Genomic DNA, 25,331 nt, shown 5'->3' with positions numbered 1-25,331 from the left:
CACGGCCTGATGAGTAAACAAAGTCATCAATTCAACCCTCACAAGTTAATGTTACTCTGCTCTATAAGAATCATTCCAATAAAAAAGGACAGCCACATGGTTTAATGCTGTCTGTTCCTTGTGGACTCTAGATATTTGATGTATACCGTACATTTACATGTACCTTCAAATGTCCAGTAGCACCATGGCGTAAGCTCATTTCAATCAAGATTTTGCTGACAACTTTGTTAAAGCTGCAGCCCAACTATTAGAGATCTTATACAATCTGGGATACACTACCACATGTGGAGTAATTTCATCATCAGTTAGAATCAAGCTGCAGCATCCAGAATGCTATCAATGTTGTTGGCAGAAATACCTATAATGTCAAAAGGAAACTGCAAGAAGAGGACTACTGAAAGAAGAAGATATAAAACATTTAAACAGCACATAATTGTTGAGGGTATAAACATATCACAGTCAGGGAAGATACTGTAGCCATATGCAAATGTAATGGCTTTTTGCAGCCAGTAGAGGTCGATGTCACATTAAATGGTCATCACTGTACCAGTATAGGAAAGCTTTAGGCCTTGGTGCACTACCACTACACATAGGATCTTAACACTGCATCTTAAATCTAAAGATTTTGTATAAATTGTCAGCACCAGCCAAAAGTAATTGTAATAATTTTGACAATCATCCAGAGGAGAACAAACGAGAACATATGAGGGTGGACAGAATAATGGAGTATCACAGGAGAAATATGATATATCAACCATCTAAGCCATGAGTTTTCAAGAGGGTAATCATCTACAATTTAAAAACATAGAAATCCGGCACCTTATATAGTTTTTTTTCCAAACATCACATTGCGACCAACACTGCCAACATCTCCAGTGTGTAAACTTATTGTATGTTGTTCTATTGTTCACCTCAAATCCTGTCACTCCTGTCTTGGGTTTCTTAGCACTATCTATATAAATCTGTGTAAAATCACTATATTCTTTCATTACATGATAGTTGACTGCACTTACCAAATAAATTTTTATCTTTTCCTTTCAACCTCTAACAAATACCAATCGATAAAGGATAAACCAGGTGAACTACTGAAAGGCTTACCCTCAGATCACACACTCCAATTCTTTTGTCATTCCCTACTGAAAGTTATCCCTCTGTTTACTCCCAGTACTCCTGCAACAGTCCTTTTGTGGGATGAGAATAATTGTGTCAAATTAGTACAGTAGTTTGCCATCAGTTGCATCCTTCATGTTTTGAATGGCATTTCTCCCACCTGTAGGGCAGGTGCTGGTGATGTTTTAAAAACCCCACTACACTCTTAATGCCTGTGCCTGAATCACATCTGATTTTCTTATAAGAGATCTGGCTGCTGACCCATAGGCTATGCTGCTGTAATCAGTCAAAGAGATCATCAAATTTAAAATCATATCTTCTATTTTCCTGATGTGACCCCCAATCATAACCCCACTCCACCACCTCATCCATTAGCCCTTGTACCCTGTTCCACAGAGGTCTATCATCTACGAACAGTGACCTTCTTGTATCTTCAGGTAGCTTTGAGAAGACTTGATCGATCATTATGATGAAGAGCAGCGGGCTTATCACACCGCCTCGAGGTCTGCCATGTCCAACCTTATACCGATTTGACAGATCTGATCCAATCTGTACTTGGATCTTTCTTCCAAACAGATAATCCTTCCCATAAAAAAAAAAAACTTTAAAAAAAACTGCCCCAACACTCATCTTGTGCAGCTTAATTAACAATCCATCCTTCCACATCATGTCATGTTTCTGTGTCAGAAGACACTGCAATTACTGACTCCTGTCTGGGCTTTTCTTATGTCTCTCGCTTTAAGGCTGAGTCCATGGTGATCCTTCGTTTCCTAAAACCACTCTGATAACTTGTCAGCATTCCTTTCTTCTCAAATTCATATGATAGCCCTTCTGTTATCATCCTTTCTGTTATCTTGCATGTGTTTGATGTTAATGCTACTGCCCTGTAACTTGTGTGTTTTGGCTCCTGTTATGAAGCTGCAGTAACTTCGAGAACGCTCCTGCTCCGAGATGCTTTAGCATTACTATCTCATCTTTCCCCGGAGAGGCTGGTCTTTATCTATTTATTGCTCTTACTGTCTCTGCCACAGAAAAAAACTAATCAGTTATATCATCTGTTTCTTCCCTCCTGCCTAACACAGCTGGATGCTGACTCATTGTTTGGCAGCGTTTGACACCTTGGTTTGCTAGCTCGCTCACCTGACACGAGCTAAACATAATTAGCTAACGCTAAAAAAGAAAAAAGCTCGCTTCGATAGAGTGATTGAGCCGTGACTCTGATTGAGCTAATGATCTCCTGAAGGGCCAATCAACAAGCCAAAGAATAAAGTTGGGTGACAACACTTACCAAATTTATTCACGAATTCGTTTTCAGGTTCCTTAAATGCTCGTCTGTGAGAACAATAATCCATGGTGACGTTTTTAACGTCTTTTGCAAAGATGGAAGTCAAAAGGGAAGGATTTATTTTGACTTATAATGGCAAACCACGCGCTGTCGCCTCACAGCAAAGAGGTTCAGGGTTTGAACCCCGGGCCTGGGGCCTGCATGTTCTCCCCAGGTACTCCGGCTTCCTCCCACAGTTAAAAGACATGCACAATAGGTTAACTGGCGAGTCTAAAGTGCACATAGATGTGAATGTGAGCGTGACTGATTGTTTGTCTCTGCATGTCGGCCCTGTGATGGACTGGCGACCTGTCCAGGGTGTGCCCCGCCCTCGCCCAATGTCACCTGGGATTGGCTCCAGCCCCCACCGGAGTTAGAGTTGATGGATGGATGGGTGGCAAACCAGCTAACAGGTGTAGCCTATTACGGAAGTGATAGATCTATTGGTGCGTCACCAATCTATTATTAGGTTTTTCTATCTATATCGTATCGTCCATTATTACCACTTGTCATATTATGCAGTTACTTTTCATGTTATATCTTTCTTGCATGGCAAAGGGGTGAACAAATGTTAGGCTACCTCCAAGTATAACACGGTATTATTCAGCAGCACAGAAAAACTACATCCTGCAAAAGACCATTAAGTTAAGTAGAGAAGCAATGAGTCAATAAATCCATTTGTCAGTCACAGGGATTGATCAAAAGCTACTTTGCGATGAATTATTTTATTTTTCACACCAAAATGCCAAATGTTCTATTTCCAGCTTTTCAAATGTGATATGCTGTTTTTCTTTGTCATATATTCCATCAGATTGAAAATCTTATGGTTTTAGACTATTAGTCAGACAAAACAGGTCAATTGAAGTCACTACTATGGCCTCACACTGAGGAAAACTTATATTACTGTTTTTAACATTTCATACACCAAACAATTAATGAAGAAAATAATTGGCAGATTAATCAGTCATGAAAATTATTATTAGTTCCAGCCCTAAAGTTAAGTCTGAACAAAAACACATTTTAACCTTCATAAAAATAGGATTTATTGTGATTGATGTTATTGAGTGATTATATTATATGACATAGTTCTGGTGTGTATCCTACTTGCATGTCATGACTTCCAGCTTTATATGTAGGCTACTGTAGAAAACTGGTTAAAATATTTTTGTGTGGTGTAGTAGATGGAATATTTTTCATTCCAGCTGGATAGAAAAGTCATTGTGGAATCAGAGCCTCTCTTCAAAGTTTTGACTTATGACCTGTCAGAAAAACACATACCTTGCCCTGACACAGAGGTCTATACAGATGTGTCTTTGAAGTCACACCTGCACTCCAACATGATCTCCACAAATTAGCCTCCATGTCTGACAGAACGCTATCAGGAGTCCCATTTCTCTTGTGTGCAATTTTGATTTGTGCTCGCAAAATACAGTAAGGTATTAATGCAGGAAACATAAATTACATATCATCATTCCTACACTGTGTGGTAATGTCCTTGTTTCTGTTTCTTTTTTAAATTTTTTATGAGATTGTGCAGCTGTTGGATTTCTGAACTTGACTGGGTATTATCTTGGAGAGGGATACGTAACAAGCTCAGAAGAGTTTCATCACTTTTTTAGTCTTTTGCAGTGCTGCAGGCCTACAGTACCAGCGTACCTCCCATTGTTGTCATGGTAGTCCCTGGTTAAAGACAGTATTAGTACTATCAGAGCAAGCTCACTAACAAGTCTGACTTCAGGCATTCTCACTTTGCAATTCATTTACTTGAGAAACTGGGTCAGTGGGAGCACATTAAAAGCTGGAGTCGTCCTCCTTGCTTTGTCTAAGGAGCGTTCACAGGAGGGAGCAGGAAGGAAGACAAGGCTTTTTTTAGATATTCAAGGCCAATAATTTCCTTAGTTTCCTTCCCATAGTGAAATGGTATAGAATTACATTTTATTTAAAGACGGCAACATACATTACACTGGTTAAGTTTACTGTCTTAAAAAGGTTATAAGGATGTGGTGAAATGAGATTCTCCTCTCAATCAATAAAAGCATAAAATAATTTTAAGGGCACTTGCTTATTTTAAGTTTGTCAATTTGCCACTGATAAGAAATGCTTAATCAGCTCATTCTGGATATAGAAGCCTCAGCTATAATGAACAAGTTCTACTAAAGAACTCAGGGGTGAAATTATCTAACTGAAGTTATGCAGCATTTGTCTACTTTTAAAGACAAATATTGTGTATGAGGGCAGTGGACATCTTCCCAGTCAGTTGCTTTGAAAGAACAAAAGAGCGTAGTGTGAGTGAAGGATGGGACTCACCTCACATGAAAAGAGAAACAGCACCTAGAGAAGAGGACCTTTTCTCATTCCGCAGTTTGCTGTATCAGCAGTTTGGAACAGCAGCACAATTGAATGGCTTTGCCAGGACCCAGTCAAGCATCACACTGCTGACAGAGGAGGAAAAAGATATGACGATAATAGATAAAGTGTTCAAATGAAGGATTAATGTCCTTGCTTTACCTTGGTCAATACATGGAAGTCACTGCCGCTCTGTAAGTACGCTAAGCAACTAACGAGCTACATTTAATTGGGAAGTGTCGCAGTGATCTTTAATAAAAACAAACACTTTGTGCTCATAGACCAGCTTAACAAAACATCGCTCTACAGAACCACTAGTGCTAACAAACTCCACAGGGTGCTGTTCAGGTTTTGCTGCTGCTTAGCTAGAAAAAAAAGGCTGGTATTAAGTCTATGACTGCAATTATTTTCATTATTCTTTATTCTATCAATTTGACCTACAATTCATTAATGTAGTGCTTCTGTTATGCAGTAAACTCAATGGGTGTGGGACTGTTGGTCTGAATAAGTAAGCAGTTTGACATCAATGACTTTGGCTTGCTGGGATGCTCATTGCCACAATTTTCTGGACCAAATGATTAAATTATTAATCAGTCCAGTGAGAATTGTATACATTTCATTACAGATTAATCAGAAGACTAAGATCTGAATCTACAAATCTTTATGTTTTATTTATTTATTTATAATTAATCAACTAACTGTTTCAGCACTACCTAAAGGGCTCTTTTTAGTTGTTCTCATTCTTCTTACTCCTCCAAACAACAGGCACGTGGAGACGTACTTGTTCACAAAATACTCCACATAACACATTTACATATGGATCTGAATTAATTGGTCCCTGTGTCTCTCTCCATTTTATTATTGTGTGATTTACTCATAACAGATCTATGACATTTGTATGCTTTAACCATAGCAGCTGCTTGTAGGTGACATTCATTTACTGCATTGTATTCACTCTGACTGAAAACATAACAGCATTGCTTGCGTTTGCCCGAATGACCTTAAACCTACACATCTCCACCCTAAAAAGTGTTTGACCTTCCAGTGTAAAGTCTCCTGCCCAGTCCTGAATCTAGACTCCCTCCTGCTTTCGGGAGATTTCGAAACTTCCTTTTTGGGGCTGTCTGGCGCACCAGATGTTTCCTGAACCCACCATGTTCATAACTCACTCCCCTCCCTGGTAGTGAAAGGCAAGAGAAGGACGGAGAGAGAGGAACTCTGTCATTCACTCTCAGTAAAGCCAAACACACAGAAAGGTACCTAGAGTTCCAAGCTGGTCAAGTTTTTTTCTGCGTGAGCCTCTCTGCTATAGAGCTGAACAAGGCGTACAGTGACTGGGATTTACGTATACTGGCTGTAGGGACAGAAGACTCTTTACCTCAGACAGCACACATAGAAACACACATTATACATACATTCATTTTTTAACTTCTCACCTCTTCTCACACTTTTTGAGAGTAGTGTGAACTCACAGCCCGGCATCCTGCTGTTTTGCTCGGTGGAGTAGTTTGTTAATCTTTGATTGATACAGCCAGTAGTTGTTGAGCCGGCGATGTCGTGGGACTGTGGCCTGAGGTACATGTTCTCTGTGCCCCCTGCGCTGCAGCAGGGGAGCATGTGCATCCTGCATGACAAGGAGGACCTGTCCAGGCTGGAGATGGTCCAGAGACTGGCCAAGGATGGATGCCGCTTCCTGCAGAGCCACAGCAAGGGCCCAGAGAAGACCTGCGAGGTGAGATACAGAGCAACAACACTAATGCAGTCAGAAGATTACAGATGTTTTTACAGTTTTTTTTACAACTAAATATGCAAAAGTATTGATATAGAACTGTAGGCTCAGTGTGAAATACTGTACTCTCTGATGCATTTCACTGAACAGCTATATTTGGCCTTCTCGCAGGAAAAACAACAGTCAAGCTGCTTATCAGATAGTCCTCTTTATGTCATTATGAACCCTACTAATTAGCATAGTTTCTCTTTGAATATTCAGTTAGAGAACATTAGATAGTCCATTTCACTCTGGGCTCAACTGTGATGTTTTATGCTGCTGTTTTGTGAGCATATTACCTCAGCATCCTTTCTTTCACCCCCTGCAGTGTCCCATTAATCAAACTGATGTGAGTTTGTTGTCTGTTTTTTATTGCCCTCCGTACATTCTATAACGTCTCTCTGCTTTCTCTGAAGATAAATATTGTTATTTAGATTCTGTTCAGACAACAAAAGGTTTTCGTTTAGACATATGTACCAAAATGTCTGCTACAAAAGAGCTATAATAAATAGATAGCCATATAGAAGATATCATAACAGTGTACTGTTGAATGTGCTGCTTCCATGTGCATAAGAAATTACATTATAAATACACTATTTACAGAGACTTAGCATACACCAGAATGCAGTCAGTATGGCAGCATTCTTATGTTTGAGAAGGGTTTTCATTTCAAAGCGCCACCATGGCCATCTGTCATTACTGACAACCTAAGTACAAGTACTGTATGTTCAGTTCAACCTGCACACTTTTTTAAAACATTACATCACCTGGCAGTCAGCTGTGTAGAAGACGTCTGATTGGCTGACCTCACGGTGGGCTCAGCGTCTCCCTTCCTGCCAGCTGTATGTGTGCGCTACTCTGTTCAACAATGGCAGGAAGAGTTGACGCAAGTGGCCAGACCACCATGCCAAGACATTGTGTGGTTTCAGGGTGGATTCCAGTGCATCAGGTCTCTGACCTTTTCTCCAAATACAAGGCTAGATCTTCTTATCTATGTTGTTATTCAATATAATGACCTTTTGCCAGCGCTAAGCCACTGCAAATCTGCGTATGATCAAATGTTAGTGCTGCCTAATACAACAACCAGTCATACTTTTGTTGTTTTAGTTACATGCATTGTACAAAGTTTCTCATAGTCTGAATTAAAAAAGAAAACTGAGTGTACCAGTGGCACATGTGTACGTGTCATTTGTGTAATCCTAGTGCTAATGGCCAGATATTCTGACCTTGTATTTAATACTTCACATTATCTAGAAATATTAAGATTATGTGAGATTATCTAGCAGTGTTTCCAGATCATAGAATGGTTTGAAGTAATCCAATGATGCGCATACTGTGTTACATGTGACTCATACGAATATCTAAGCCCGGACATCAAAGAGCTTAGAAATCAGCTAAATCCCAGCTGGTGGAAACAGGGATGCTTAATATACAGTAGGCTGCACGATTGTGAAAATGTGTGAGAGATACTGGTGCATGGAAATCATGAATGTTATGCAATTTCCTTTAATCTAATAAATAATGTTTCTCCAAGTCTTTTCCTTTGGTAGTTAAGAGGCAAAATTATTCATAAAATATTTAGATGTTAAATGTGATAGTTTACAGCTTTTACTTTAGAAATCTTTTTTTTCTTTTGTCCTTTACCACTGTTCTTAATTATTCAGGGGTATGAAATAGTTGTGCATGAGCATCTGTTGTGTTTGACACCTTCAGAGTTTTCTTACGTCTTATGTAACATTATTTCCTCAACCACATTTTCCTTTACTCTGTACTTCTGGTTGGAACATAGAGCTACTGTTTTCTGTCATGAAGTGTAAAAAAAAGCTTGTATGCAAATATTTACATAACATGCATATAATCTTGTTTGCAGTCGCCTACATTAGCAGAGCTTAATGCATTTAACAGGAATTTCAGCTAATTACTGCTGGAGATAATGATAATGAAGTGCATCTGCATCAAAGGCTTCTTTGAAAACGACCCTGTTGTATGACTCCTCGGTCTTATTCTTCCTCGTCGCTGAATTCTGTGTGATCCACACTATTACTTGAGAGGAATTAGGACCAAATCTCCACCTTGTCAGGACTGACGTATTCCAGGTCACTTTAAGTGTTCCATACCTGCAGCAGCAGCAGCAGCAGCAGCAAAGAGACGTGCAGACAGAAAGTGTCCCTCCAGCCAGTGGAGTGCATCTGGAACCCTGAAAGAGACAGTAAAGCGTTTGGTGGGGACATGACTTTGCGCAGAGGCCTGATAAGTATTGTTTACTCTTCTGCTGACAGTGTCCATGTTGGGGAGGACTTCAGTGGTAGCTGTGAGTCCTGGGAGTCCTGGGAGTTGAGGTCACCTCCAGGCAAGGGTAGACAAGCATCCACTCTGGAGGCCTGATTGTTTGATTTTGTTTTTTCATATCGGGACACTGGTAACCACAAATCCCAATGCACACTGAGTAGTGGCCTGCAGCAGCCGAGTCAGGCTCAATAATTCATTGTTAAGAAAGGTTTGTTTGCTGTTTGACCTCTTCGTGGTACACTGTGAGACTCTGTTAATTAGCTTTGCTTTCATGCTTAATGAGCACACTTTGATAACTTTGACAAACCTAAGAGCACACAGTGTACGTCATCTCTTGATAAAGATAGAAACCACTGTGTCTTTTTTCCCCAAGAACCAGGAAGCTAATCAGCGTGGTCTTCCCTTTCTTGGAATTTTTGACTTCTTTGCCTTTTGTCACGGCCCTAACCTTTTCATAGGTCCTGTGACAGGACAATACAGTTATTACACAGGACGCACCCTTCAGTACATGAAAGCAATTGTGCGTGTGTATGTGTCGAAGGAATGGATTCATGTGATGTCACTAACAGACGTCTAAACTTTGCTGTGAATCATGAGTCACAGCACTGAAGGAACTGCCAGCAAACATTGCCATTAATGGTCCTTTCTGAGGGTTTAAAAACATCTCTTCTGTTTAAAGATGAGAGTGCTTGTGTAATGTGAATGTTGAATATGCGGCGCACCCAGTGATGGACACAGTTGTATGTCTTTGTTGTATTTGATATTGTATGCTTGTGTTGTGTTAATGCATTTGTCCGTGTGTGTGTTGTACATGCATGTCTGTTTGTGTGTATATATGTACACAGATGACAGATAAGTGTTAATGTGCCGGACAGTCATGCTTAACTGAAGGACCCTGGATGCTTCCTTGCAAAAGGCAATTAGGGCAGAAAACTGCAACCACTTCCAGCCTGTCTGCCTGGCTAATTGCATGCACAGAGGCTTGTGTTGTGTTGACTGATGGCTGAGGAGAGGGAGGGTGAAGGGATGGGGATGATGCAGGATGCGTGCACCATACAGTGAACTCCTCATTAAGACCAATATTTCTGATCCAGAACCCTCCATTGTCAGGCAACCATCAGCCATTTTTATACTTCAAAGATGCTGTAACAAGCCATTTTGTTTACAATGTAGGGTTAAAAAAGTGAAATTTCTTCTTAGGTACTCCTGCTTTACATCACAGCTTTCAGTGGCAGTCAAAGGTGGTGTACTATATATGCTCGGTACTGTCATTTAAAATGACAACAACTTTGATCATCTTTGATTAACAACATGGTGATTGGGTGGCATTGTGTGACTGCGTGACTAAGGGAGAAAGAGCGGGATAGACACAGAGAGAATGGGAGACGGTGGGCAACGTGTGGGTGAATTTATCATTCATAGGACCTCATGTTAGTCATAAGACAAGGAGCTACCATGTGAGTTAAAGTCTAAACTAAACTCTAAACCACTAAACCATTCCTGGCATCCTGAGTTTAACCCTATGACGGCTTATAAAACAGACTGTCTCTAGACACCACCCATATTTTAATAGGCTCTCCACAAGATTTGGTAATTAAAATATGTATGAGTCTTTTATGTTAATCCCTGAATGGGCTCCACCGATAAGGACTGAATAATGATGTATGGAAATTCTCTTTCATTTACAGTGCTGGCTGTGACAGAGTATTATGATGGAAATCAGTGGTGAGTGGGAGAAAATACAGGGGAATCTCCTTGGTGATAACACATTCACTCCCTCCCCTTCTCTCTCTGTCTCCAGCCCCAGAGTGACGAGGCAGTCCGCGTGTGTCTGAGGGAAAGGGGCCACGATGTGCTGGTTCTCCAGAGAGTGTCGTCAGAGCGGCCAGCCCTCTCTGCATCGGCGAGGGGAGGAGGGAGGGAGGAGGCGAGGAACAAGAGGTAAGCCTCCCCACTCCCATCCTTCCTAGATTCCCTCCCTCTCTCACTATCTGTTTCTCTCTCTCAACGCTCTCCCTCTCATCATTCTCCCTCTCTGTCTCTCCGGATCACACACTCACTCAGGCATGCTTACATCACAACTCCCTACTCATAAATGACTATTAAATACATTTAAGTAAGCAGCATGGGGCTGTGAGGCAGAGCCCCACTGGGTACCTTTCCATTCTTAACTCATTCAGGAGCTTTTTCAGCCGTGAACGTACCGGGATTCCTCAGTGTGCTTGAGAGATAGACAGCAGTGGACTCCGGGCTGTATCAGCTGTGGGTGGATGGATGGATGCATGGATGGGTAAAAGGGGCATGCCACAGTAACGTAGGCAACGTTGCCGGCGTAAGGGCGCGGGGGACTCTGTAAGGATGGGATCTCAGCCACAGCCCCCGAACCTGCGGCAGGAGGAGGGCAGGCTGCTCCATGCTGCCTTGGTGGAGCAGGAGGAGGATGAGGATGACGAGGAGGGCTCAGAGGAGAGCAGCAGTGACAGCACCAGCCGGGCAGAGCCGGTGACGATGCCCACCTTTGACGTCCCCTACTTTCGCTACATAGACGATGAGGGGACAGAGGGAGAGGAGGAATGGAGCAGCAGCCGCTCTCTGTCCTCTATCGAGGAGGACTCATCCACTGACTCTGTTGTGTCTGACAGGTACATGGTGGTATCAGGGACCCCAGAGAAGATCCTGGAGCACTTGCTGAATGACCTGACTCTGGACGATGACCAGGGGACAACACAGGGCAAAGAGTCAGGTCAGCATATACTTATATAATATCCTGGAACTTTATCATCTCAATTGTTTTTACTGCATGTTACAGTTTTTTTGTTGTTGTTATTTTAGAAATTAAAATGTTTAAAATAGTATATTCAGTGGATGGATGGTCAAGACAACTTTATGCCCATAGTATTGGTAAGGTGTTGTGCCTATAACCACTGATGTTTTCATGTGTGTTGAGAAAGAGAAAGAGAGACATACCTCCCTTCATTTTTGATTTTACTTTCTCTCCTCGCCACTCCCGTCTCTCACACAGTGTACACACACCCCCCAACCACCCACCTACCCACCCTCCCTCCCGGGCAATATCATTCCCAGAATGGCTCTAAGTCTGAGCCTGTTCGTTTGAAAGCCTTTGACATAGATGAATGTTGCTCATATCATTTGAGTGAGGTTGTAGTGGGACTGCGTGACATGAAGTCCAGCCTCACAGTGATGACAAATCAACACATTTCCTCTTATCCCAGCAGGTACATGATAATGTGCCACTGTTGCCAAGGCAGAGGAGACTCTCTTTTGCTGAGTGGCTCGATGAGAGGTGATGATTGAGAGTGGCGGCAGCACAGTCAGACAAGGGGAGGAAGAACACTAGAAAAAAAAAAGGGGAAGCAATGATGGGAGAAAAGGGAGAGAGAGATTCAGATATTTCCTTGGTCACAGATGATCTCTCACTGGGATGGAGACAGGCTAACCCCATACCAGAGATCATTACTCATTCTGACGAGGAAGTGAATGCAATTGATCTAAATGCCCTCTCAGGCGATGCGCCTGCAGTTGCAAAATGGTTCATTTTACATGCACATGAGAGTTGTGCTTTATGTTGATTCATATATTTTATTGCTATATATATTGAGTATTTAATATCTATGTTGAGTTTAACATGAAGCTGAATTGGCAGGCAAGTGTCTGGGTTTAGTGTCATCACAGTAAACCAGTCTTTCCTTTACCTTTTTAGCTAATTTCCTTTGGGTTCCGTAGTCACTGTGCTGTTGATGAATCATTCACCATTAGCTCACCTCGCAATGAGTGTATTGAAGTCAAGCCTCCATAGGGAGCGTTGGACGGGAGCATGATGCTGAGCGATATCCCAGGGTCAAAGAGCCAGAGACCTGAGGAGGAGAAGGAATTTAACTGAGTCCTGAACAGCAATCGATCTGAACTCTGTGATGTGTAATAGTCTGACTCCTGCTGGCCTCGGTTGTCTCTGTGGGAGCACTGACGCTCTATATGCTCTAGTGCTGCTGCTGAGTGTGCCCTTGGAGTTACAGCTCAGCGGAAGCTTGATAGCACGAGATCCTCAATTTCATCAAAAAGAGATTTATCCGAACATCCACCCAGCTGCCGTGCTTGGACGGGTCTCTCTGGGACGGCTCAGAAAGATTGTGCAGCGATGTGATTAATGATTGCAGCAAATTATTGATGTTGTGTTTATGACTTACATGCAGTACAGCGCATTAGAAAGCCAATTTCATCTCAACATGGTAACACTAATCTTTACTCAGTACACAACATTAAGAATTAAGGAGCTTTCTGTCTTTCTGCAAGAGATGGCACTTTTCTGAAAGCACCACAGGCATGTTCGAGGAGAAGCAAACATTGAAGCACCGCAGTGGTGTGTGCTGTGAAGATCTCTGATATGCTGGGCCGTTCTTAGCATTGTGGGTAGCATTCACAAGTGTTCAATGTTGCCTTCTTTCCTGTGCCCGACGTCTGAGTGCAGCTATTGATTCTTACTCTGCACAGACTCACACCACACGCTGCCAGCTCTGCAAAACATGTAATGGAACATTTGTGTTCTTAATGAGAGGATTTTCCAGCTCTTTCACTGATGCACCATGTGGGGAGTTGTCTATGCTTATTTCTAGTCAAAACATTACATTAAGTGAGTAGATATTAAATGAAGACTTGTATTAATTCAAGGCTTTGTTAGCAGGTGATAGCTTCTGGTGGTTACCGAGCCAATAAGTGACACATTAGCATGCTTATATTCAAAGGTTGCATTGATCAATTTGACAAGTGCTTAAATGCAATAGGGAATGGCAGGTTGATTGACAGGTTGATTGATTTCATGGTAGACTGACAAGTTAGATCAGTAAATCCATTCTGCATTTCCTCTGAAAAGGAAACTAAATTCATTTTGGTTTGAATGTCTGCAAGCGTGGGTCTACTATACAGAAGAGCAGAGTACACTTGTGATTTTTGTACATTTTATATTCATATCTCTGATCCAGGCCAATTACTGATGATGGCTGAAAATCTTAAATTAGAATGATGTGGTGTGTGGGAGGCTCAAATGAGCCAAACAAACAGCGGAACTATATTTATACAGCACAATTCATGCATAAATGTTTTCGGGTTTGTGGATCACAAACGATCACGTCTTCTGCCAAACTGTTTGGATTACATTTTTTCTCTGCAGGACATCAACTACTTTTTTTTCCTTTTTTTTTTTTGCTGTGTTACCAAGAAAAACTTGAGGATATGTCTTAAGGTTGTAAGATTAAATATTTATGCTGTTTTCGAACTTCAGAAAAAACTTGCAGTGTTTACAGCCTTGGGAGAAGTATGTAAGCTGTTACTCACAAGAAAGTGTTTCAGTTAAGATAGTTTGCAGAAAATACACAAACACACAGCAGCAGGAGTGATTAATGTGTGTGTGTGTGTGTGTGTGTGTGTGTGTGTGGAAGGGAGGAGGTACAGTACAGTACGTGAGTGGATGGGTGAGTGATCATTTGTGTGTTGTTTTCTGGCTCTGTGTTAAGGTGTGTTACTGTATTCTTTATGAGAGCTACATGTGTAACCTCTCATAAGCAGTCAGTGATGCATCCACAGCTGCTCTGCACGGATTAACATAATGATGTCAGGGAGTCCTGTGGACCAGAACGCACACAAAGGCCCTGGGAAGCCAGTGTGAAATTAAAGGAGAGAATTTACAATTCTGGGTGTGAGGCACACTTACAGACGGGCTGAGAGGAGGTTGGGCCTAATAGGATTTGTAAAGCTTTTCACTTTTGGCTGACCATCAAATCTGGGAGTTACTGTCCTTTTCTTTTTCTTTATCCTGTAGAAATTTATTTTAGTGTCTGTTACTGTATGTCAATTTATGAGACATACTTTTATGCTTGTTATAATTTCCTTTGAATACTGACTTGGATAAAAAAAAAAAAAAAAAACTGATTCTGTGAGAAAGTGACTTTGTATATTTTTAAGAGAGATGATGAAATGAAGGGAGTCATGTTTAGTCATGTTGTGATGATGTTGACTCGAAGTGCATTTTACATCCTGGGGACTTATCAAAGTGAGCTGGTGATGTATTTGACCAGCTTTGAGTTAATCCATTTACAGAAACACTTCCCCATGTGTAACCTTGGGACACAGTATACAGTGGCAGAAAATGCTGCATGTAAACACATTAAGGTGATGGCTAAGCAATATCAGATTGCTTTTCTGTGAGCAAGATAAATCACAATGAAAACACAGACTTCATCAGAGGTCAGAGAGAGTCAGCTGACACATTAACATTATTGGCTTATCATCACTGATACAGCCTGCGACGGTGAATGTGTGAGATTGAAGATAAAGCCAGTGAAGGCTTGTTTTAACTTGAAGTGAAATAGAACTGAAGAATCCTCACGGGTCATTATCTCAGCCTGACCACAGAGAATAAAGTGCCATCGAAATGTCTCTCACATTATACTTGCCTATGAAATGTCTCTGCTTAATGCTTGTTAACTGGTATTAGACGGCAAAGAATGGGCTCACCTTCTGGTATTATTAAGATGGAATGGGAAAAACTGAAGCCAAGTCTCTATTAGCTGTCATTACATGATTAGGCATTCTGGATGTGCAGCTCAGCAAACATTAATCATACGGTTATCAAGGTCACTGGTGCACCTGCCCTCCAGCATCCTGTAACATAGTATGAACCTAATGAGACTGTGTATATAGGATTCATATGGTTTGGACAGTGTAATTCCTCTTCAGAGAGATATATGGACTTGGAACTTTAGTGGCAGTTGAGCTATTTTTAAGTTATATTACTAGAAAATGTACCATATTTATTTCCATTGTTAATAATGTATTTCTCTTTGCAGATACACTTCTGGATGACTTTCTGCTGACCTACCCGGTGTTCATGTCAACCAGTGATTTATGCCAAGCTCTGCTGGGACAATATCCTTGAGTACAAGGGGGTTTTATGGGAACATTATTACAAAGATTCAAACATATTAACCCTCTTGTGTGGATGCTGCAGACAGAAATAGGTGTTTTATACAAAAAAGATTTACTGGCTCTAGCTAGCTCTATCCACTCTTCATGTACTGCGTTTTATAGATCTCACTCTCCATCTGTGCTGAAGCCTTAACTGAAACCCACCTATTGCAACAAGCGCTGCAGAGGGAAAGAGGACAGGAAGGAGGCACTGGAGAGGAAACGAAAAGTCCTGCACCTGGTGTCACAGTGGATGTCTCTCTGCAAAGATTTCCTGAGAGAAGACGAGCACGTCAAACTGTTCATGAAGGTAGGTGCCATAATGTACGAGGAAATGGGTGGAAACTGGGTGTGAGGTGAGCTTAATTTGAGAGGTCTGAAAATTGACATTTCCTTGCAGACTTTGTGTCGTTACGTGTTGGATGATCTGTACGAGCACCCAGCCTTAGAGACGGATGTGAGGGAATTGCAGAAACTCTACCAGCTGCATCGCAGACAGTGAGTGTCCATATTAAAACTTCCATTAGGAGTAAATACAAATGGAAAAACTGATCAAGTCTGGGCGGGTACAACAGCCACTAAGAACTATGAATGTTGGAGGTCTGAAAAGAAGCAGAGACATTAGCTGCTCTCAGAGTACAAAGACAGAGATTCTTTTCTGCTCGGTGCCTTTATTTAGTTTCTCATCAATGAATCCATTCAGAGATTGAAGAGTATTGCAGTGTTCTGGGGTTTTATGGACCAAAAATATGAAGGTCACAGAGCTCTTTATCTCAAATTTTAAAGATTGAGGAAATAAAGGAATTCTGAGAGTTAATGACACGCTGTAAGAATTTTTTGTCACTTGCCATGAGAATAGAAAGAGTGCTCCACAACTTGTTTACTGGACACAAATGCAAGCCTGCTGGCTATTCATGGTGACAAACACGAGTATAATCACACATCCATATAAATAAACATAGTGTTACACATCATTATGGCTCCTGACTTGTTGAGTAATAAAGTCATTATGTAATTTATTCTGATAATTTATCCTTTATACTGATCCAAAGTGCTGGGTTTGTATCAGCTGCGATATTGACCTTTTAAAGTGGAATGTGTATCAGGCATAATGTGACCAGTTAACATCAACATTAACATCCACATTTCCACTATCATTCGCATCTATTCAGTAATGGCCGACTGTCCACTAAGTTTGTTAGTGCCACAGCAATCTCTGGCTTCATGTTACCTTATATGAAAATGACCCCAGTGAGTTCCACACAGCAAGATTTTCCATTTGGGAAAAGGAACATACTGGTATCAGACAAGCGCTAAGCATCGGCAGATATGCTATGTTGAGGATTTGATATTGGGGACATACAGTATGAACACATAGATACACATGAGTGACAAATGAAAGGACAAAACCTGAAAGCTGAGTGGAGAGACAGGATGACAATGCCTTATCCGTACGGCAAGAGGGGTCACTGACCGGTGTGATGAGTATGAAAATGATGTGAATCATATACTATGGCCCTGACAGTCACCAGATCTCAACCCAGTTGAACACCTATGGGAAGTTTTAGACTGTTAGACATTGTCCAGACATACTACAAAATATAACTACCTAAATAAAGTAATACTGATAATAATCACTTTTGCAGATATGGCGAGTTTTTAGATCTATTTTGGACAAAAAAATACTAATATTATCACCAAATCAGACGTCAGTGTGCCACAGCTTCATAAAATGTACGGCCACTGGACTGTTGGAATCAAATGATGCAACTGTGTCTTTTTGGCATTACAGCTATAACAACCCCCAGGCACCACCAGACACATTGCCACACCCGTGTCTCACTCCCCCTCCCTCAACCACAGCCTCCAATCAGCTCTTCTCCCCGGGGACGCCACAACCTGCGCCCATTAGGACACAGTGCAGATTATTCAACCTGACTCTGCTGCCATTATCTGACATATTCATGTTTATATCCAGGGAGGGAGCTCCACAACAGCCCCTCCTTTAAAGTAGTGGACTTTGTGTGGGTGTCACTAACTGACATACTCTACTATTTATGAGCTTTTCACAATCAGGCTCATCCCGTGGGAGGACGAGGTTGACTGCTTTCTCGCAATCTGCTCCCGAGTGAAAAGCTAAAAAGTGTCATTTTTTATAGAGAGAAGACTGTTTTAGTCCTTTGCTCACATCAGCTTCCATCTGGCCTGTGTGCAAAAGAAAGCTCGAGTCATATGTTCCTGAAAGCTTAGAAACCACACAGCGCTCGTTCCTCTTGTGCTCTCCCGTCACGTGGGCTGAGCTTTTTGACATCCACGGTGACTCTGGGTTTTGAAGAGAGAATGAGCGTGAATTTGATCTTGAGCTCTGTTTTGACATGACAGTGGGAGTCAGGTTTTTCATTAGTGCAGGACTGCTGCTGGCCAGCGAGAGGGGATCCCTTAGGGCAGGCTTTGTGCCAACATGCCTATTGTGATGCAGAGCCCAGTAAAAGCTGAGGGATGATAATGGACACGGGGCTATCCATCACGCTAGAAGGAACTAACTGATGAGAATAGGGTGATTAAATGAAGGGATCACATTGGAAGGTCTAAAATCTTCTAAGCACTCTAATCTTGCCTTGACATTGGGTTTAAATAATGGACTTAAAGCAGTATATGTATACATTCACTTTACCTTGATTATTGCCTGGGTGGAAAGTGAAGCTGTTTTTATATCACACATAGCTACAGCCCAAGGAAAATAATCAGATCAGGTTCTTGAAGACAAAGTACAGTCATTCTTTTTGTACATGTGTAGGCACATGACAGTGCACTTCACTGATGTATTTCTTCTTCCTTTTCCAGTACGGTGGATGACTATTCCCCTCAGAGAAAGGTAAGTTGAAAGATCTCTTCATGACATTAAGACCGAAATCATTTTATTAAGCAGAACTGGCTGCCCTCTTTGAAACACTGATTTGGGTGTGAAGGCTATTGTTCTCACATTTCCTGCTAAAGACATTGTGTTGTAGTTCAGCTGAAAAGCTCAATGTTCTCAGGCAAGTATGAATGTGTGTCAAAATCCACGCATTTCCCTTTGTTTTAGGGCAAAGCACTTTTCCACCAATTGAGTCTGAAAGAGAACGGGCTGCAGTCCAGAGGCACACAGAGGGAGACCAAGGAAGGTAAGTCGTAAAACACTGCGTTTTTCACACATTCCTCCCATCATACGTTGTTTCCAACGTCTCTTGAAGGGAGCCATTTAGTCTGAACATTAGAACAATGGGAATCTATCCAGGGAATGAATGAGAGGGTTTGAAAATGCAAATACCTGAGTGATGACTTGTGAATTTCTTTGGCCTTATTGGGATAAGTTTTTGCTTCTTTTTAAGGGCAGGTTCACACGCTGTGTAATTTGAATTACACCTTACTGACATAATATTTTGTCTCTGTTGCAGTGCTGTGTCATGTGTACATCACTATGGACTCATACCTAAGTATGAGGGCCCATGCTGGAGTAGTGGCGCAGGAGCTGCTGCAGGCAGTGGCAGAAAGGATGGATGTCCCCCAGGGGGATCTAGTACTTGTGGCCGTGACTTATCCTGGAGGTATATACCCTTCTAATCAAGCAGCTACAGCACACACCACTCTACAGTACATACAACTATAATGTAATGCGCATTTGAAGATGTTGAACAGTGGACATGACGTATGGTTGGAGATAATTTGTTGTAGATTTCATTATTTATGCTTATTGTAAACAAAAACAGAACTACAATTTAACACCTATTTACTATCCAGTCCATAATAAATCAGAATAGGCAATTCTGAAGTGCCTCGAGCCATAAACGATCCTGGTAGAAATTGAAAGTACATATTTCTCAAGAAAAACTCATTAGGCCTACATAGTTCAATTTCTAACAATATTTCATACTTGTTTTTTTTCCAATATTGAGTTATATATTGAGCCCTGACATGAATGCATGAGATTGCAATCGAAAGAGGAAAATATATTCCCAGTGACAACACTTAAAAGGGAGAAGCATGTACAGAGCAGTAGCATAAAATCAGTCTCTGTTATCAGCGATTGAAGTGACTGGCTACCTCATAGTGGTTCCTGGCACACAGAGTCTTATCTCTAACAACTGATAGCTGCTTACACGCTGCCTGGCAGATTTTTCATGGCATTCTGCTGTTTGTGATATGTTTTCTCCCCTGCAGGGAGGCTCCTCCTGCAGCCTCAGGACAGAGTTTTTGCCGATTCTTTACGGCCGGTGGGGAGGTTGCACATATGCAGGAACAACCCGGGAGAAGTCCTGGTAGGAATATGACTGCAACAAGACACTTTGACTTAAAAATCCATTTACTATAGTGTCAAAATAGTGCCCTCTGTTAGCTCATTCTAATAAATATCCACTGCATGCAAAGAATAAGTCAATCCATAATTCAGTATATACATAGGTACATCTGCATATGCAGCATAGCTGGGGTTGTGTTAGAAGCTTCAAAGCTCCACTGTCATGTCATCTTTAAATCATAAAATCTGGAAACATGAGCTCACTTCTGCCAAAATGTTCTTAAATAATAATTAAATAATCATATCAATCTTCCAGGTGGTATTTCTAAAGAAAATCTACACAAACACTAACAGCTCTGATTCATTTTGTTCTTGTTTTCCTGCTTCAGTATCCGTTCACAGACAACTCAGAGCTGCAACAGAGGACGGCTCGCATGCTCAGTTTAAACACATGGGACGTGGCTGTTGCCCTCACCAACTTTGATTGGACCATCTTTGACTCAATACATGAGGTTCGTCCCATCCTTTGAAGCCTTGTTAATAAAATATTCCCTTTAAAATGTCAAGGGTCAAAACTGTTTGAATTGTTAGCACCACATGCCCTGCCCTGTTCCAAACTCATACATGCTGTCCTTCTCCAGCAAGAACTGGTCTACTTCACCTTCAGTCGCCACGCTAGCAGCAGACACACCATGGCATTCGAGCTGCTGCTGCAACGCTGCAACGAAGTCCAGCTGTGGGTGATGACTGAGGTGCTGCTGTGCCCAACGCTGTGCAAAAGGGTCCAACTCATCAAGAAGTTCATCAAGATCGCTGCCCAGTTAGTAGCTTTACTCACTTCCCTGTGTATTTTTCATTAGTGGTTTATCGATTTTAATCATATACAAACTGGCCTCTCACACTGTTGGCCAAAGCTGCAAGCAAGCAGCCAAGTTTTCATCTGCAGGCCGAGAGGTTTAGATTTGCATGGGAATGCTGCCCCCTCCAGTGGCAAATCCATAAACTGCATCCATTTTTGTGCTGTTGAACCGTGCCCGTGGAAGTAACTGAATTGTTTGCTCCATTGATCTTTTATAGCTGTAAGGCACAGAGGAACCTCAACTGTTTCTTTGCCATTATAATGGGCCTGAATGCTGCAGCAGTGAGCCGCCTCAGTCACACATGGGAGGTAAGGATGTCCTTTTTCTTTTTCCCACAGGCAGGAATTTATTTTCACCTGTGCCACCATAAAAATTTGTTATATGGCGTCTGATCCTGGTTTTACCTCTGCAGAAAATTCCTGGGAAATTCAAAAAGCTGTTTTCAGAGCTGGAGACAGTTACAGTAAGTGTAACTCATGGCACTCACACAGCATGTTTTCTTTGTAAGAATCGAAATGAAAAGCACTGGCATTAATCCACACTGTAACAGGGAATACTCACCCGTGTTCCAGTGTATATGAGGGGAAACAAACAGATGTTTTTCATTTCTAAACATCAGGCGAAACATCAGGTGTTTTAGATGATGATTAGTCCCTGACGTTGTCATAATTCAGCTCTAACAAAGCATGCATGCACAGGCATACATGCCCGCCCCCCCACCCCCTCCAGAGGATTAGACTCATTCGTTTTGAAAATGTCTTCACAGGATCCGTCACTGAACCACAAGGCCTACAGGGACTCCTTCAAGAAGATGAAGGCGCCAAAGATCCCCTTTCTTCCTCTGCTACTGAAAGGTGCGCTCATTATTCTGTCACTCCAATAACCAACAACTAGTCCGTCCCTGGGAGGAGAGCGCTGTGACATATTTCTATCAGGCAGATTTGATGTGGAGAAACAAACTGACATCTTATCGTGTGAATACTAACAAAATATTCATCCGTTTTAGATATCACATTCATTCACGAAGGCAACAAGACGTTTCATGATAACCTGGTGAATTTTGAAAAGCTGGTGAGTTTGTGAATCCTGTATAGCAATGAGTAGGGCTGAATGGAGGATGTCATGTTTAATGACACCTGTGTCCATCTTTATTTCCAGCACATGATTGCAGACGCAGTGCGGCTCATCCGGCAGTGTCAGAAAGATCACATGGGTCAGTATTCACATCTGTCAGGCCTCATTTAATGGTGATTATGGTGATGGTACTTTTCTTTGTACTTCTGGTCTACTGCTTATAATTAATGATGTAAAAAAAAAAAAAAAAAAAAAAAAAAAAAAAAAAAAGGGAATGAAGTATCACCAATTTTTGCAAAGTCAATATCAAACCAAGTTAAATTTATCTTTTTCAAAGAAATCTCCATATAGTTTGAATCCGCTTTATGCTGTTTGCATTTATGTACATGTCATTTTACTTAACATCTGTTGTGTCATGAATAACTTCATGTATGAAATCACCAACAAAGGCTGGTTTGAATGATTACAAAGTTGAAAATGGACAAAAGTGCAACGTTGCCCTGGAAGCTGGTGTCTTTTTCCTTGGGAGTTAAACATCTTCTTTCTACTTCCAGGAAATGGCATCACCCAGAAGAGCAGCTCTGAAGTGCGAGCCTACATTGATTACCTTCATATCATCGACAATCAGCAGACACTGTTCGAACTGTCGCACAGGCTGGAGCCTCGTGCTTAGAGAGCAGCTCTCACTGCACTCCCCACTCTGTCAGACAGACTGTCGGATTGCCGCGGAACAATCTATCGCTGTCTCATCTATCTCTCAGGACTCAAGTCAGAGGAACACTGCATGATCCCGGCCGACTGCAGGAGAGAGCCTCTCAATCAGGAAAACTCTCGCCAGAGACAGGAATACGCAGCAGAAGACACATCTTAGGTTAGACTTAGGTCGGCTTGTGCTGCCTGTTGGCAAGGAAAAGCAACACCAGCAGCAAGTTGGTGCTGCAGGTGTTAACCAGTGTGTCTGGCTCTGCAGGTCCAAGCTGCTGCTGCTCGTGCTATTACTTTACTTTCCTACAGGTGGCAGAGGTTGGCAGAGAAAGAGCTGGTGTGAAAACAACCCAACAGCTCCCCTCTGTGGTGAATCAGCAGCCTGTAAAAACTATTGGTTTGCAGATGAAGTCCTTCCTATCCAATTAAAAGCTACAAAAAAAACAAACAAACACGGAAACAGTGTTGAGCAAGGAAGTTCATTCCCAACATCGAGAACAGAACACGTCACAAAAAGATCCACTTACTAGCCTTTTCAGAGCTTTTAACACAGCTCACATCACATACAGTGATGAAGATTATCAGATGCAAATTGAGTCATGTTACATCATATATGTATTTACAGACAAGTGGGTTGTTTCATAAGATTTAACCAAAGAGTATTTCAGTCCTATACTGCGCACACACCTCTGCTTTCTCAGTCACACAATCCAGATGTTCTCTCTGCCTGATGTTGCACATACAGTCACTTCTGAATCAGTACCGTGTTTGTACTTGCTAAACTGAATCAAGACAATAGAAAAAGTGAAAACGATTGATTTAACCCTGTTAAATATTTAAAATTTTCATATATATTGTTTTCATGATCTATTTTTACATTTGCAGAACTCACCCTACGGTTTCCTATTGTTTAAAGCGCAGTGTATTAGATGAGTTGTGACACAATTCAGATGGTTTCAGAGCACGAAATTAGAAACGGAAATACAATATAATGTATTTCTTTGGTGTGTGTGTGACAAGCTGTGTGTCTCTGTGTGTGAGTTATAATCACGTACGTTAGTGCCAAACACCATAAAAAATGCCCGTTCAAATTACTACTAATTGCTCATCTTGTTAAAAGCATTGGTGGAAGGATCTCCACGTAGCTGAGCTGTGGACAATCAGTGAAATGAAACAACAGATGCATCCTGCTACAGCTCTATGCTGGTCTTTAAAGTTCAGGCTAAAACACAATACAATGCATTTTTCCTTGTATCAGAGGATCAGACATCCAGATCATTTTGGCTTGATTTGTTCAGGTTTGGAAATCGGCTTTAGCTTTTGCTTTTGTGGGACTCAGTGTACCAGAAATTAGCATTTGAAAAACACCGTAGCAACGACGTGTCTTTCCAGAGACAATGACATGGTGACTCAGCAGCCCACGATAACCCTCCTTCTGAACAGTTTCAGTGAGAGCTGCTTTGTAGTTCGACCAAATGTTACTCTGCTTCATCACAGTGCTACAGCTGAACGAGCTACAGATACTGTAGAGAAACATTTTCTAGAGAAAAAAATTTGTTTTTTTGTGTTTTTGGGTGAACTGTCTCTATGAATAAAGAGCAATAGAAAAATCAAATACTGCAGCACCTTCTGGACAAAAATAAGTTGAGAAAGAGGAAGAAAAAAACAAGCCATTTGCTCATGTACAATGTGTAGTAACACCACTGTATACAGCTGTATAGTGTGTAGTCATAGAAGATACAGTATTTACTCTCTAAATTGGTCAGCTAAAAATGCTCACTTCTGCCCTAAGGTTAGGCCATTTTAAATAGGCGTTGTGAAATGTTGTAGATGGAATTTTGCATTATATTCTTGAAATATTATTTGTATATTTTTGGATTTCAAAGTCAACAGTGAACATGGAGCTGCTTCAGCAGTATCTATCTTATTTTGAATTTCATTTATATCATCAACAATGTACAGTTGATTCTATTTATACTGTATATATATATGTTGAAATTCTGGATACGGATATTTATTTATTTCAGAATTATTTATTTGTTCTATAGATATTACTTTTATTAATTCGGTTTTTCTGTTTTTTTTGTACACACTGTTTTGGTTGGTCTGCATGATATGGCATAAACCCATGGATTGACCACCAGTGTCAACTGTGCATGCAATAAAATATTTTTCATCATCATGAGCCGGTTATTGTAAAGGCCATTTCTCCATGTATAAGACCGTAACATTCATAATTCATTCCCAAAGTCAAGTGGTACTTTCTGACTGATTCCACTGTCCATTTCAAATGCATTTACAATAGTTCCAATGTGAAACTGGTACAAGGAAAAGCACCCAAGAGAACTCAACAGGACTTTATCAAACATACAAGATCAACTATATCAAACAAACTTTTATTATTATTATTTATAACACAGAATCTAAACTGTGTTGTTTGTAAAATCATATGAACACAATCTGAGGACAGGTTTCTGTACTGTCACTAACCTCTCACGTGTTGTGGTTTTGAATATGGTTAAAGGCTGAAACAGACATGAATCATTGTAAGGGCATGATAAAGAGAACCTTTAGGGAACTGTGGGTCAGTAAAGTAACACA

At 41.2% G+C, this 25,331-nt stretch overlaps 1 protein-coding gene across 1 annotated transcript; it reads left to right on the top strand.

The window, feature by feature from the left end:
• The first annotated feature begins 5,978 nt into the window (after positions 1 to 5,978).
• On the top strand, positions 5,979 to 24,909 carry LOC111668812 (rap guanine nucleotide exchange factor 5-like). The gene is made up of 18 exons (XM_023424947.2): positions 5,979 to 6,512; positions 10,639 to 10,778; positions 11,480 to 11,580; positions 15,698 to 15,776; positions 15,981 to 16,125; positions 16,216 to 16,313; positions 18,660 to 18,690; positions 18,901 to 18,979; positions 19,253 to 19,402; positions 20,016 to 20,113; positions 20,481 to 20,603; positions 20,733 to 20,911; positions 21,169 to 21,259; positions 21,364 to 21,414; positions 21,718 to 21,805; positions 21,958 to 22,022; positions 22,110 to 22,164; positions 22,580 to 24,909. The coding sequence occupies exons 1-18, from the start codon at positions 6,333 to 6,335 to the stop codon at positions 22,696 to 22,698; spliced, it is 1,872 nt and encodes a 623-aa protein (XP_023280715.1). The 5' UTR covers positions 5,979 to 6,332; the 3' UTR covers positions 22,699 to 24,909.
• Positions 24,910 to 25,331: the final 422 nt, after the last annotated feature.

Source organism: Seriola lalandi, unplaced genomic scaffold, assembly GCF_002814215.2.
Source record: "Seriola lalandi dorsalis isolate HSWRI2012SDOR001 ecotype SW California unplaced genomic scaffold, Sedor1 jcf7180002054762, whole genome shotgun sequence".
Classification (NCBI taxonomy): Eukaryota; Metazoa; Chordata; class Actinopteri; order Carangiformes; family Carangidae; genus Seriola; species Seriola lalandi.
This window is presented reverse-complemented; position numbering and strand designations above follow the sequence as displayed.